General features: G+C 44.7%; 1 protein-coding gene across 9 annotated transcripts in view; it reads right to left on the reverse strand.

Moving 5' to 3' along the window:
• The window catches only part of SLC20A2 (solute carrier family 20 member 2), a 55,989-nt gene that overhangs the window by 24,221 nt on the left and 16,330 nt on the right, over positions 1 to 15,438 (reverse strand). For 6 of the 9 annotated variants that reach the window (XM_066996278.1, XM_066996277.1, XM_066996273.1 and 3 more), the window contains 3 exons: positions 6,499 to 7,049; positions 2,137 to 2,277; positions 828 to 913 (listed from right to left, as the gene is read on the reverse strand). In XM_066996278.1, the coding sequence (XP_066852379.1) occupies positions 828 to 913; positions 2,137 to 2,277; positions 6,499 to 6,787 (516 nt within the window). In that variant the 5' untranslated portion in view covers positions 6,788 to 7,049. The other 3 variants (XM_048049726.2, XM_013179861.3, XM_066996276.1) reach the window with 3 other exon arrangements.

Raw genomic sequence — 15,438 nt, forward strand, 5'->3', positions numbered from 1 at the left:
TTATCATCTGCTTTTATCACTGACATTTATTTACATCAGAACTAAAGAACGATGAAGCTGGGGTTACAGGTGGTGTTATTTATAGCAAAAGAATTAATTCCTCATCTATTTAAGTTCCCTGTATAACCACTAACATAGTGTCCCTTATTTTAGATCCTTGTCATGTGTTGTACCCCCCATTTTAGCATGCTGAATGGTGCGAGAGAAATAGAAAGAGCAAATAAAAGTACTCTGGTTTCCAGCCCTTGCAGGGTGGCAAGCAAATCGTCATCTACACTGGAGACAGACAGATTGATGCTACCTCAAAGTTGCCACTTCTGACTGAGGTCACTAAAACACGTGGATTCAAATTTCTTGAGAATCTAGGAATACACAGATGCCCGTCTTCTAACATCTGATGCACTAGAAAACCAAAGCTTAGAATTTCTGTGAAATATTAATGAGAGTATCCCCCAGTGAGGACTATTCTTTTTAAATAACAGTTGGAATTGCTATCATGAGGCTAAGTCAAGGCCGAGAACTTTGTACTAATAAACCAGCATCTCAATGTATCATCTTTCAATGAAACATAATATACAATATCAATTAGCTTCTGATGCACTTGCATAGCACTTTCTAAACCTCAAATATGTGTTTTGTTACTTACTCTGAGCTTTTAGAATCGCTAAGAGCAAATACAGTTCCAACAGCTAGACAAAAAATGACAGGTCTCCTATCCAAAAAGCAAGCCACAGACTTTCAACCCAGTGGAAATGCCAGCACTCAAATGACAGGCTAGAACACAGTCTTCGTAAGAAGCGTTCATTATAACGGTGAAATTCATTTACCTTCTTTAAAATGAAGAATCTAATCAGCACAAAGAGTACTCCAGACATCAAGCCAGACAACAGTGGGGAAATAAACCAAGAGGCAACTGTGTTGAAAAAAAGAAAGAAAAGAACATGAAATATATAACATACTTGCATAATAGTTAAGCAGCTAGTGGTCAGTGAGCAATGCATTCAGAATGGTTCCTGTACTGTACATCTGGAAAGAATATTCCAGATATTTACTTATAACTGGTGCAGCTAAATTACCACCAACACTCGTGAAAGCTAAAGTAATGCTTGGCACTATTAGAAACGTCAGCCAAAACATTTCCAGATAATTTTGCAAGTTTATTTATCAAATTAATCAGGAAAATTTCTTCCTGGCTGATGCAGAGTAGACCAAGAGAACCCCTGTCATTTCCTAATCACCATGACTGTGAGTGGTGCAAGCAAGTGGGAATAACTGCACCTAGTAGGACGCCATGCTGCTCACAGGGTAAAAGTCTTGATTTCCAAAATGCCACAGAAGCATCCACTGCAGTGAACAATGTGCATAATTTTTTTTGCGGGCAAGATTTGCAAGTGTTCAGGACTGATTTAACTGAAGTGGGTGGCAAAACTCCCACTGATTTCAATAAAACAGGATTAGGGCAGCGCTCTGGAAATCCTACCCAGAGTGATTTATTGTTTGTGACACAGTTAACAGATTGATTCTGCTGTCATCTCAGGCTTGCTACAAACTTTATTTTACTTTTGACAGAATTAAAAGAAAAAACGCCTTACTCTAGCTTCTCTAAAGCTCAACTCTATTTCCATGCCTTCAACCTCAAGTGCTTTTAATGCAGGGTTTAGGCTGCGTCTTGGGTTACAAGGCTTACAAAACAATACAGAAACCTCCTTCACATCCACGCTTGGCAATGCTGACCGTGGCAGTGGGAGGCTGTGATTTAAGTATGTGCCGCGCGCCCAGCTTTCGCCTCCCTGGAGCTGGTGGGTGGAGAAAAACATGACGGTGGGCATTCACATGATGGCTAGCGTTGCTCAGAGCGAGAACGGGGTGGTATGAGCTGCCACAAAAAGAACTGCAAGAGGAGTGTCACCTTGAAGCATGTCTGGGAGGCACGATGTCTCCTCTTCAGCTTACTGCTGGGGAAGCACAACTTGTGTTTTACCCCTTTCATGGGTAAAATGCAAGTGCTGCAGCCCTTAGGTAAAAAATAATTTAAGAAGGGAGTGCTACCAGCACAGGGCACATTTCTGAGAAAGCTTCTGCAGTCAGTACACGCTGTTTGACATACCCTGCCACATTAAAGGAAATGGCAATTACCAATCTTGACAAGTTGCATCCACTGGACTCCCTGTGTGCCAATTGCGACAAGGGAAAAGCCAATTGTAGCACCTACGATGCAATGGGTCCCCGATATCGGGAGTTTCAAGAAAGATGCAATCAGCTGCCAAACAGCAGAACCTAGAAAGTGAAGGAGGGGGGGAAAAAACACAAGCTGTAAACAACAATAGTAACAGTAGTGTCACGCAGAAAATTCTTAGCCACGTACCCACGTTCTTTTACGAGTGCTGCCTACGCTCCACATGCACAATAGAGATCTCCCAAAGAGAGTTTTGTTCCTGCTCTGTCTCTAAAAGCAGACACTGTGACGGTCTAATAGCAGCTTTAAACACTCCATCTTCTTTGCAATTTTTTTATTACTAAAGCACTTAACGCTGCACAAGAGGTCTGCTCTTTTTTGAAGGCTTTCACTATTTTTCACTATTTAGCCCATCGGACTGAATACGCAAACAGCTCCCGGTTTCAAGCTTAGAAAGCTCATTAAGCTTAGAAAACCTGATTCTTGAGAGATGAACCTGGAAGCCTCCAAGAGATCAGTGTCAGAAGTGTCACAGTTTCACCGATGCACTACCCATGCTCCTGAATTCAGACGCTACAAGGAAAGGGCTCAAATCCTGGCTCAGGGAATATTTGGGCCTCTTCTCAGTGGTGCGTGGCCACTGTCCAGAGTCCTCTGCAGGGAAAACAGACTGAGGAGGGTGAGAGGATGCTCTCACCACCTTCATTTGCAGCACTGGACAACTCGGGCTGTTGAAAAAAAAGAACCCTAGCACCACAGAGCAGACCTTGTATTTTCAGTAGCTGGATCAGACAGACGGCTGTTGGACACCCAGCTCCACGTCAACCCAGTTTCACACTGAAGCATTAAACGTCCTAGAAGGACCCAGATTCCCTGCTCCGCTCATGTGAGGAGACCAAAATCATTTTGGCGGTGACTCAGGTTTTCTGTTGATCTTGCCCAATATTAGAGAATTCTTAGTATCTCTTCTTGATCTTGAGACTTCATGGTCTTGAGAGGAAATCTTCGTGTGCTCAGAAGCTCTAACAGCAGCAATCAAACTGCAGTGAAAGATCCTGTAATTTCTGGCTCGTGTCACCAGTCCCAACAGACCTGCAGCAGACACGGGTGACAAAGCCAGGCTGCTGAACACACACTGTCACTCAAATCCCAGCCTTCATCCTCAGCTCTACCAGGAGCGGATGGCTTGAAGCTCTTGAAACGGAGCCTGGTTACATACCACGGTACAAAAGCACCAAAAAAGAGCTGCAATGAGGTTTTGCAGCTCCACAAGACAGGCATCGAGAAGAGAGAGAGCAAGGAGCCAGTTCCTGATGCCTCCTGAAGCTGCACAATGTCCCTTGTGCAAGGAACTACGAGCAATGCCAGAGGGGAGGCATGGCAAGGGAGCAGCACTGGCAAGAGAGGCTGGTGAAGACAGATGGGAAGATACAGAGAAATGAAGAGAAGAATGCTAGGTATACCTATAAAAAAGATTCAGAGGCTGCTTTGTCACTTCAGACAAGCTGTTGTAAGGTCAGCTTTCCCCCTTACAAATACCAAACCGCTCAGCCTCGCCAGACCAACTTGCTGGCATCATATGCAGCTAGGTTTGGAAGTCAACCAGTTTGTAAAACTGCCCTCTCCTGGGGCATTGTCCCAAAACAACTGGTACTCCTATCACTATCGGAAACTCTAGATCAAACAAGGAGCACCTGCTCTTTAATTTTTTGGCCTCTCTTCCCCTACGCTAAAATAAAAATAAGTACACTTTGAAACCTCTGACATGAACTTAAGAGACCAGCAAGTGGAAGTGAGGTGAAAGGGAAAACACATGGTAGCATCTGTAAAGAGCCAAGCGAACAAACAGATGTCAGCCACAAATAGGTAATTACAAAAAAATCCTTTAAAAAAAATAAGGAAAATGCATCCAAGGCAAAAAGTGCAAATGTGTGGAGAGGGGTGGCTTTTTTTTTTTTTGGAGGGAAAAGAGGGAGTATGGAGCTATTTCTTACTTAATCAGCTTCATCTAGAACACAAACAGAAGGAAAAGTGGTGGAGGGCTCACAGATGGTCTGAGGAGGACAAGGTGTGGTCTAAAGAAGTTTAAGTGAGAAAAAAAAAAAAAAGAAATTAAGCCAGAGGAGAACTTTCCTCTGGGGCTGGAAACGCCCAAAGCCAGACACCTGAACTATCAACACCAGGTCTCAACTCTTCCGCAGTGTAAAATGCATGCTCACGAGCTTTGCAAAGCCAGCCCAGAAGCCAGAAGGCTCGCTAGAGTTTGTCCTGGCCCACGACACAAATACTCCAGCACAGCAGCACCTTAAGAGCAAGAGTCCCCAACCTCCCAGCACCCAACAAACGTTTCGGTAGGTTTCATTACAAAATGTTACGCTGCAAAATGTGGGCACAGGTTATGTCACCCCCGGACCATCCCATCACTCCCTGCTTCCTTCTCTCTTACAGGAGGTGTTTGCCCTGAAAATCACTACCTGCTGTTTGCTGCAAGCATCAGAAGATCTTCCAGCAACATCTGGAAAGAGGACACTGCGGCTGGCGGACTCTTCCAGACTCATTTAAGCCTCATCAAAATTCAGAAGCTAACTCATGGAAACATGATCACGATGCATGAGAGAAAAGGGGAGGAGAAATGCAGAGGAAAAAGAGAACAAGGAAAAGAAAACATACAGGAAGGCTCAGAGAAAACACAACAAAAACATCCAGAGAAAAGCTGGCAGTGGATTTGAGGGGAAAAAAACGGAACCTGCAGTTTGTAACTTGTGCTTAATTCAGAGATTTAAAATGTGGAATTTATTCCTAATGCCCTTACAGGAGGAAGGGAATGCAACTGGTCATGAAGTTCACACAGCCTTATGTAAATACACATGCAAATAAGTTGTTTTCTTTGAGCTTCTGACCAGCTGCCTCCACAGGGGGGATGAGGGACATAAAACTTTGCCCTGATGGGTTCAGGACGCCGTGAGGAGATACAGGAAAGGGAAAGGACCCTTCCTCCGCAGGGGTTCGCAGGTGCTATAAAGGCAATGATGGTCAGAAGAGGCAGGGCACTTACGTTTCCGCAGGCATGCACCAGTCGGAAGTGATGGAGCTATCTCAGGAAGCACAGAGACTAACCACCCGTCCCACAGCTCAAGGGAAAGACCAGCAGCCTGCAGCTGGCGCTGTGAGACGTCAAGGAAGGGGAGCCCATGGGGAGCCCAGGGGTGCTGATGCTGCTTGGAGCCGCCTGCCCTGCATGAGGAGCCTTCGGGGAGCAGCCACAGCGCCGGCAGCAACCTCCGCTCTCGGCTGGAGAACGCAGGCAGCCTTGAGGAGGCTCGGGAGCAGCGAAGGCCAAAGGGGAGCCTCTCCCCTCTCACGCAGACAAAACCACCTCAGACTAGCCCAGAAACCGGTCCTTAAAGCCCATCTTGATCCGTTACAGAGAAAATAAATAAATGAAGAAATGGGAAAGTAACCACGTTCAGTTCAGCAGGTCTCTGCATGGATCCACCTATTTTGTCTGCAGGCTCTGCCTGAGGACTCTGGGGAGAGTGTTTGCTGCTCGCTGCATCCTGCCCTTTAAAAGCAGGTCTGCTACTGATCCTTATGGGAGCTCTCCAAAAGCTCACAAAGCCCCTTGCACATAAACAAAGGAGAAATACCAAGGCTTAATGTTACTTACCTCAGAATATGCCATTTGTTCTAAACGGAGATTAATTTAACTGCAAACAAAGGTGCACAGAGTGGACCCCGAGGTACACAGAACTGCTGCTGGTTTGAGTCAGAGAAAGCAAAAATACCTTAAATGTGTGACCGTCTGCCCGTACTGCTCCTTTAAGTTTTGTCAGGGGCCAGGATTAAGCGTATGATTAATTGCAATCACTCAGTTAGACAACAAGTTTAAGCAAATACATTTGATTTCTGTAATTTTTTTAAACTATTTAGATAATTCCTTTTAGTACTTACTCATTGCAAACTGCTATTTCTGCAGGATCTTCTGTACTGTCGTAAAAAGGGTATGCTCACATATTTTCCATTTACAATAAAAATCTCCAAAATTATTTTTTTCAGTACCCTACGAATATACATATATATGATCCATTACATTAAACATTTTTTCTATTAGTTAAATGGCTGAACAGCTGAAAAATATAACTAATTAGAAGTACTTTAAAAAAAACAGGAGCCTAAAAGGGGAATACAGGCCCCTATATTTGCACAAAAACAGACAGGCACATCCAAAAGATGGGAAGATTTAAACTTAATTAAAATATTCACAGTGAGCAGGATGACAAACACACAGTGAATGTTACTTGGAACGGGAAAGCATTACTTACCAACCATAGCACTAACTTCTCCTGCCATCAGCAGACGCTCGGTGCCGTTGTACAGGTTAACATCGATTATACCTTTCCGGATCGTTTCTCCTACTTTTGCTCCCAGCAATACTGAGCCAGTGGTTTCAAAAACTGAAGCCAAAATGCAAGCCTGGCGCAAAGTCACTACACCAGAGCCCACGGCAGTCCCGAAAGAATTGGCAACATCATTTGCACCAACCGAAAATGCTAAAATAAAAGCAATGATAAAACCCACAATGACCATCCACAGGTGCTCATCCATTGCCATCTTTCCCCACAGCGTAGATCAGTTTCCCCTTTGCAAATAGTTAATAATCAAGGCTGGAGGGCACCGTAATGGATTTGGAAAGCAGATTTCTTGTAAACAATGAGTTCTCTCTGGAAAGTGCTGGGTGGTGTTAGAATGTGAAGAAACTGCTAACTGCCGATTTTCACACTACTATAAATACTGTTCATTTGCCTGCTCTCGGTCAGCAGTGAAGCACATTCCATATTTTGCTCCCAAACTGGTACAGCAGCGATGACCTGTCCTGCAAAAGAAAGAAATAAAAGAGAATTAAAAAAAAAAAAAAAGAGGGAGTTCTCGGCAGAGCCCGTCTCAGTGCGTGTTTTCAGTAGTAAACAGATATTTAAACCCACTAACGGGACCCTGCTTCGGCACATGACTGTTCTAAATCATAAAGCAATTCCGAAAGGTTAAAATTAGGTCACCTCCAAAGCAAATCATTTCTTGCAGTATCACTGCCCGAGAAAATGTTTTGGTCGCTTTGAAAGGATTTAGACAGGTTGGGGTTTTGTTCGCGTCGCATTCACCAGGCAGTGCGATAAGCCCTCTTTCTAAGAGGAGGATTCATTTTGGCTCTTTGCACCAAGCGAGCATAGAACATGTAGGACGTACAGACTGCACCATGCAGCCCGACTCCCAGCCCATGTACATTGCTGTCGTGTTTTGCCAGCTGCAGCCAGCGATGCACCCCTTTGAAAAACGATTTTATCTAGATGTCTGTCTACAGAACGCCACTCTGAAGAGCATTAATATTCATATATTGCTGTTATCACATCCCAGGCAGCAAGAATACAATTCTCTTACAGCTTCTCAGTCACTGAAACAGCACAATGATCACAATATACCCATGTATGCCTATAGATCTATATAAGTCTAGAAAAAAAAGTGAATAAAATGTTAAATCGTAGAATGGTAAGGGGTCTTAGAGTTCAAGCTTTCAGCTCTTTCCGATAGATAGTTACCAATTACTACTAACAGGCACATTATACTCACACCATTTTTATACATATCTTTTAATATTTTTTGATGGTTTCATTTTTACAATGTCCTTTGCAGCTATGTCTTAATTAGTCTTTAATTAGTTTAATCTGAAAGATGAGAGAGACCTTTAAACCAAAAACGCACAGAGAGAAAAGGGCTTTAAAATATAAAAGCTTCACCAAACAAAAGTGCATATCTCTATCTCTAGGTCGACAAGAGCCATTAAGTATATTTATATAAACCAAATTTAAAAAAAAAAAAATCCCTTTTACATGATGCTATCACCTATCTTTTACTGTTATGAAACAGAGGCAGTTAGAAACCAGATATACCATTTTCAAGAGTGTGTCAGGAAAAAACCACTATTTCCTAGACTCGGCTCAGCCAGACAGTGTGAATCCTTCACATAGTTGTCCCCCCCAAGCTCTTTATCTTTATGTAGGCTGTCATGGACACAAAGCATCACTGAACCCGAGCTGGATCCTGCTAAATGGAGCGACCAAGGCTGCTAGAGGCTGGAAGAGCTGCCCCAAACACCCCCCGCCAACACAAATGCATCTGCCTCTTCCATGGGCTGCTGCTCTTCCCCTAGCAGCCACCACGAAGCTACCTCATGCCACCTTCTGCCTTCCCACCCGCTCCGCATGGCTCCAGAAAAGTGCCATTTTGGAGGTGGTGAGGGGGCAAAGAAACATCCAGCAGCAAATTCCCAGCATCATAAGAAACATTTCAGGACACCTGGGGGCCGTCAGATGAAAAACACCGAGCCCAACACCTGTTCTCTCTCCTCAGCCTCATTCAACATAAACCCATTACCCACAGCTCAAACCAGGCTGAATTTCTTTTGATGACCCCAGTGCAGTGTAGGTCTGTGGTAGGAAGGAGGAAGGGTCTCTGAAAAGGAAGTCCAACACCTTGGACATAATGATGAAATGAAGAAAATTAAGAGAATTTGCATATTCCTGGATCCAGAGAACGACCAAGAGGGAAACATGCATTGATATTAAGTAATTGTTCCCTGGATAACCTGAAAGCTCACGTCAAGGATTGACATTTTCTCCAAACATACATGTCGAGGATAAAAGATTTCTCTCCTTTCTCCAGACTCCAAAGAGGCTGAGCGATTGTTGCTCCAGTCATTTCCAGATATGGAGCAGACATCAACCCCTGAACAACTTGCACTCTAAAATAACATCTTGGAAGGTCTTAACTGCTGAAAACATTTGTGTAAGGATTTTTATACTATGAGATAACATGAGAAAACGAAGCCCCAATGCATTTTTCATGTTTGAAGACTTGTTGCCCCTGTATAATTCATGAGTGCTCAGCCCTGTGAGTGGGAAAGGACTGGGGAGAGACAGAGAAAGGCTAACACTATTTGGAAGAAGTAATTCTAGTTAGTGCTTGTCTGCCTGTGAAGGAAGCCAGAACTCGGATGCCAACGCCTGCCCCATACCCTATGAGCCTTTCCCAACCAGCCTAGCTCAGTGCACGGTGAGAGCCTTGTTATGTAGGTTGCTTCAGATGTAACCACAACAAAAAATGTGATTACTCAAGATAAAGTGTTGATGAAGCAGTGGCTTGAGAGTTTCAGACTTTGGCCCTGTGTTTTCAGGTGATTGGGAAGGATTTCAATAGCCCAGCAGTGCAAGAACTGACTCACTGCTGCCTGGGTTGGGGACCATCGCTTTCAAGTTCTCCACAAAGAGCGTGAGTGTGCAAGCCTGGGGAAAGAGAAACATTTTGCCTTACTCCGTTAAATTCATTCATTAAAAAAACTCTATTTATGTATGTCGCGTTTTTACTAGGAGATAAAGTGCTGGACCAGGCTCCTTCCTTGGTGATGGAGATTCAAGACCAAATTTCTTACCCTTGGATTTGCACAGCAACTTGGCCAGGTTACCCTCTGTGCCTCCGTTTCCTCTCCAGAAAATGAGCAAACCTGCCTGAAATCCACACACACTGTGGTTACAAGAGCCCCATTCGCTTCAGACCCGCAGGACGCAAGCAAACCCTTTCTCCCAGCAGAGATGTCCTCTCCTCCACCTACCAAGCAAGCTACCAATGTGCTGCGGTGACCTGACCTCTTGGACGAGGGAAGGCACGGGGGTTGTGACATTCCCCACCATAGCAGAGCTCACAGGACAGGGTTTGTCCGACCCGTCTCCTCCAGCTTCCCAAAGAAGCCGCCAAGCCACAAGGCTGCCCTAACCAGCCTCCCCGAGGGAAGAGCTCCAGACAGCCCCTAAGAAAAGGAGACTGGAAGCATGCAGGCGTGGTAACGGGGGCCGAGGGAGCTCCTAAAACTCCTCTCGAAGGCCAAAGAGTCTCCCGAAGTGTGCTGGCAGGGCTCTCGGCACAGGGCTTGGAGAGGCAGCTGCACGACGTCCCTCCCTGACAGGGGATACAAGGAGGGAAGGATGCCTGCGGCACGGAGCCACCGCTCCTGTCACGCTATGCAAGGTGACAGTTCAGCACTAGGAGGTCCAAAGAGGCCCTCTGCCAAAGACTCGACTCGTTTTCACCAGGGGCAGAACACAGCAGCACCTTGTCTTGAACACGACCAAAATCAAAGTGAAAAGAGGAAAGGGAATCAGCACGTTTGGGAACTAGCAGGCGGGCAGCACTCGGGTGGCTAGGTGTTACTACTTTCCCCCTAAGCAGGAGATGTTAAACGTTTAAAGAAAGAAACAGGGGGGGAAAAATAAAAGGACACATCTGCTCCACTGTAAAAGTTTTCAGAAATGCAAAATATCCTGCAAAGTAGGCCAGTGACTAAATACAGACTAAATCTTGTAGCGTGCTTCTTTCTGGAGCCCAAAATACATCTGGCATGCTCGGGCACGCTGAGCTATGCCCCTCATCACCTAATCTTACTCGCGAGCCTGCGGTATTTCATGTTACCACTGGGACGAAAAAGAAACGGGGGGGAAAAATTGTCATGCAGAGGTGACTGACAGATCGCCGGCTCTTTGCACGAGAGCTGGAAGTCCGCAGCCTGTCGTATTCGCCTTGCGTTTCATCGACACGCCTCTGCGAATGCCAAACGTGATGAAAGTGCTAGGAAATCCTCTGCCTCACCTGCGGGGCCGGCAGTGCTCCCCCTCCGGATGCCAGGCCTCGGGGGAAGTGCTGCACCTACTGGGAGCTATATCGGCATTAAAGGCGAGGTTTTGAGCTAACACGGTTTTCTTAGGATCAATAATTGGCGTGGTGTACTCTGCTGGGCTGTGGGTTGAAGCTTTGGGCTCTTGAAGTGGACGTGGTAACCTACAGAACTCACACCTCGGTGAGGAAAACCTGATTTTTGGCAATGCTAAGCACGTCCCTGTGTCTCCCTGGCAGACGATCCAGACACCCCCCTGTGATTTCAGTTTGCTCCTAGCCGCACATCTTCTCAGGGCTGTGCCGACACAAGGCGCTACTCCTTCCTTCCCTGAGGGAGAGAGCAGAGCAGCAGGCAGGTGAGGAGCACCTCCGCTCATCCCGAGCGACAAGCAAGTCCGCAGGAAAGCGCCAGGAACCAGGAGATCATCTTAGGACATGTTTATATATGGGTATTCACCAACGGAGCTATTCCGGAAACTATTCACAGCACACTTCTAAGCATAGGCAAGATTTTAGTGAACAATTAACATGAAATTGGAAAGATAATGCTGTCAGCTCTTAATTCGTAGCCAGCTTGCTGCTGAAGAGCCACCTAACAACAAGGACGAACGATTAAATAAAAGCTCGGGACTAAGTTCAAAGTCTGAGGAAGCAATCTAAGTGCATTACCCACCGGCAATCCAACGGGGTGACATAGAGGGAGCAAACAGAGACCCGATAAGCGCCCTTTACTCTTCTCTCTGCTGAAAACCAGGGGAGAATCCCTTGCATTCACATGAAACATTAAAACACACATAACTCCCGCTGCAAGCACCCCTGCACCTCTCCGAAGAGCCCCATGCTGGAGTTTAAAACTTCATCCTGCTGCAGACAGGACAGGGATTCAGCGAGTTTCCATTTTCGACCGCTGTTGTGTTTTTTTTTTTTTTTGCTGTTGTTGCCCAAGTATGAGCAAAAAATCAAAAGACAGCAGCTAATTTGGCATTTCTAAAGATAACTATTACAACTACTCCACTTCGCATTATGGCAAGAGGTATGGGGGAGGATGATCTCCTTTCCCCTGCAGTGCTCAAGGCAGCAGACATTTCATTACAGACACATTTAATTCGCACCGACAAGACCTTCACTTCCAGTTACCGGTGGCTGAAAAGTCTGTCTCAAATGCTTACCACACCGGAGCTTCCACGAGGTTATTCCACACCTCCCAGATTTTTGTACGCTGTGCTTTACAGCAGACCCATTTGTCTATAGCTTCCCACCTATGCATATAGGCACAGGGATCTTCTAAATTCTTAACAGCTCTGGCATTGCAGCTTGTTGGTACTAAATACAGCGCTGCACAGAAATCAGACCTGGTTCATAAGCAGAGCTCCTGGCACAGTTTGCAGAAATAGTTCTTATCTTTTCTATTTCCTGCTCAGGCCATAAGGCTCACAAAGTATCAGCTTGAAGCTACTAATATTACATCTGCAATACGAAAGGTGGTACAATTCAAGTGGTTCAAGACGAAGAACATCCCTATATGGCTCTAAATTACATGCACAGGGCTTGTCACAAGGCCAAGCATGATGCAAGTTTAATACTCCAGGACACAAAAAGCACCCTCGACTTACTTTAAAAAATTAATTACCGCATACACAGAAGCAGTTTTTGTATCAATCAGTTCCTATTTTAACACGGCCGTGATGTGTTTGTGCATACTTGGCACTAGACTCGACATGGAAACAGCTCTGAAGTTCGCAGCTTTCCAGCGGCTCCTATCAAGTTTAACACTGCAGAGAGCGGCTGTCACCTTCAGCTCCCAAAACTTGCAGGGGATGCTTCGTTTTCCCAGTCCCTATCAACCTCTGTTCCCACACTGAAAGGTCAAAAATGCAGATAAAATACTTAGAGTGAAATTGCGCTGCCGAAAACTTTCACTAAAAGCACAGACAGCAGTCATGCTAAAGCAGCAATTCTACAAACCAGCAAAGCGAGCTAGGTAAAGTATCAACAAGTACTTGTTGTTCATCTGCTGATAAATATCTTTTTCTCTAACTAAAGTACAGCTTTATCCTTCAGTGACTGAACAAAGTCCTTCTAAAATGCAAATGGTTTTTATGATTTCTAGGATCCATTCAGAAAAAAAAAAAAAAGTGAAAACAAGTGCTTGTGGCTATCAAAAACACATTTATATACAAGAAAGCCAAGCACAGAAATCTTTAGAACTCACCCAGAATCTAAAAGTTGTTTCAAGAGAAACAGGAGCTCGGTTCTTCCAGCAGCTTGCCTTCCTGATTGCAAATAGAGGCTGAAGTCTAAAATAGATAGCCTATCGCTCGGCACAGCCACATCTGAGCATGCAAACTTCCAGAGGGTATAAGGAGCGCTGCAACTTACGCGGGCAGTCCTCGGGTAAAACTCTCGCTGGCACAGGGGAGCCCGCAAGACAACACCGAGAAGCATCAGCGCGAGTCCGGAGCCGCATGCGGGAGGTGGAAATCTGCCTCCTCTTAAGCAAGGAATTCTGCTGGGGGTGGGCACTGATAAAACACAACACTGCGTCACGGCTGCTCTCGTTAGGCAAACCAATCCAAGGAAGCTCATATTAAAAGCAACAAAATGCTCTCTCTCTGTCTCTCTCTTTTTTATTTCCCTTTCCCCAGGCACAGGCATAGACAAGAACAGGAATCTCATTTTTTTACCACGAGCAGCAACCACTGGGTGTTTTGGCACGATCAGGTGAGCTCTGAGAGGCGCCAGCTCTCCTCTTCGCAAGCACACCGAACATACAATTAATTCAAACGATTAAAGTGCATTTAGCAGGAAGGTATGCACATCCGATCTGGGAAAGATGTTGCATGCTCGTTACTTTACCCATGTCAGTAGAGGTCTCACAGGCTACGCAGACTGCAGAAAATTGAAGATGTGCACGAGTTTGGGCTGGAGTGATGCCAAAGCAAGCAACTTCACTTACAAAAGTTCAACCTAAATTGCCCAATCAAAATTCCTTGAACCACTTTCTTTTGAGTGGGAAGCATTTTTTTTATGTGTGTCAAGGCAAAATTAATGTTTGCCTAAAAGCACCTACATTAAATACGTGCTTTAATACTAAAGGATACAATTAAAGCTTTTTATTCAGCAAAAATAAATTTAAATAAAAACTGCATTGTCATGGTTTTAAAATCTGATACATACACTTACTAGAGCAGGTTTCTGATTTATATATACATGGCTTTTCATATTTAACATTTTTACTGAAACTTTTAGGTTTTAGTCCATTCCAAGCCACTCAAAGCCATGGCACCGAATTCAAACATAAACTTAAATCAGTAAATTTGCAGTGTTCTCCACATTTCAGAAAAATCAAATCATTGATTTAAACTTGTAAACACAAACTTGTAAACCTATTTTTCAAGTATGAATAAAGTCATAATACTACTTAACAAGGAGGTAAAGGATTTCTATACTAGTTAAGCTCAGCTGCAGATCACATTCAGGGATAATTTGTTAAATCTGAAAAGTCGTTTTATTTGTTAAGAAAACTCGCCTGGATTAGTAAACCTACATCATCTTCTACTGAGAATTAGGGCAAAACTCCAGCTAGAAATCTCTAATGCAGAAATGACATTAAGAATCCCCAATTCAAAAAAAAAAAAAAAAAAAAGATAAATATCAGGCCATGATTCTTTCTAAGAAATGCTGACTGTTTACCGAAGGTCAACAATGGCCACAAAATGGAGCCCAGGAAGTTCCGCACCAGCATGCGAAAGAACTTCACAGTGAGGATGACGGAGCGCTGGAACAGGCTGTCCAAGGGAGGTTGTGGAGGCTCCTTCTCTGGAGATATTCAAGGCCCATCTGGACACCTACCTGGGCAACCTGCTCTGGCAGGGGGTTGGACCCGATGATCTCTGGAATCCGAGGGTCCCTTCCAACCCCAACGATTCTGTAAACACCCATCTGCTATTAAGCTTGCCCTACAGTGAATAACTTTGTGCAAAGCTCAATCTCTAAAGCCTGGCTGTAGGCTCTCTCCTTGTTGTTCTGTAGCAGCTGGTGAACAGGATCACCAGTTTTAGGAAAAGTGAGAGAGGCTGGTGCTCTGGCACTGGTTTTCCCTTGTTCACAACAGGGAAATGTTCACACGTTGATAATGAGTAGATTCACCTTTTCCTGCAGGTCTACCCACATCCTATTTTTTACAAGCAGTGCCAGTCAATTCAAGTGAGAGCAAACCTCATTGTAAACATGAAGTCAGCCTGTATTTATAGGTCTGGATTCCAGGGTTTTAAGGAAGTGAATAAACAAACACGGAGCACTTATTTAACTTTATAAAAGAACTCAAAATATTATTTCACATTCTGTTTATAGCCGACATGCTGTTGATGTCTGGCTTGGTAAAGCTTGAATGTGAACGGTCACGAGCTCTGGACCCACCCTAGCTCTCCTTAAACTACCGCTCACCCAGCACAGAACATCTGGAAGCATACAGATGCAGGTAGAAAGGCTTTCCAGAGGGTAATCAATCCTTGGCTGGGCTATTTCATCCACTGCACAAGCCA

The sequence above is a fragment of the Anser cygnoides genome, chromosome 4 (genome assembly GCF_040182565.1).
Source record: "Anser cygnoides isolate HZ-2024a breed goose chromosome 4, Taihu_goose_T2T_genome, whole genome shotgun sequence".
Classification (NCBI taxonomy): Eukaryota; Metazoa; Chordata; class Aves; order Anseriformes; family Anatidae; genus Anser; species Anser cygnoides.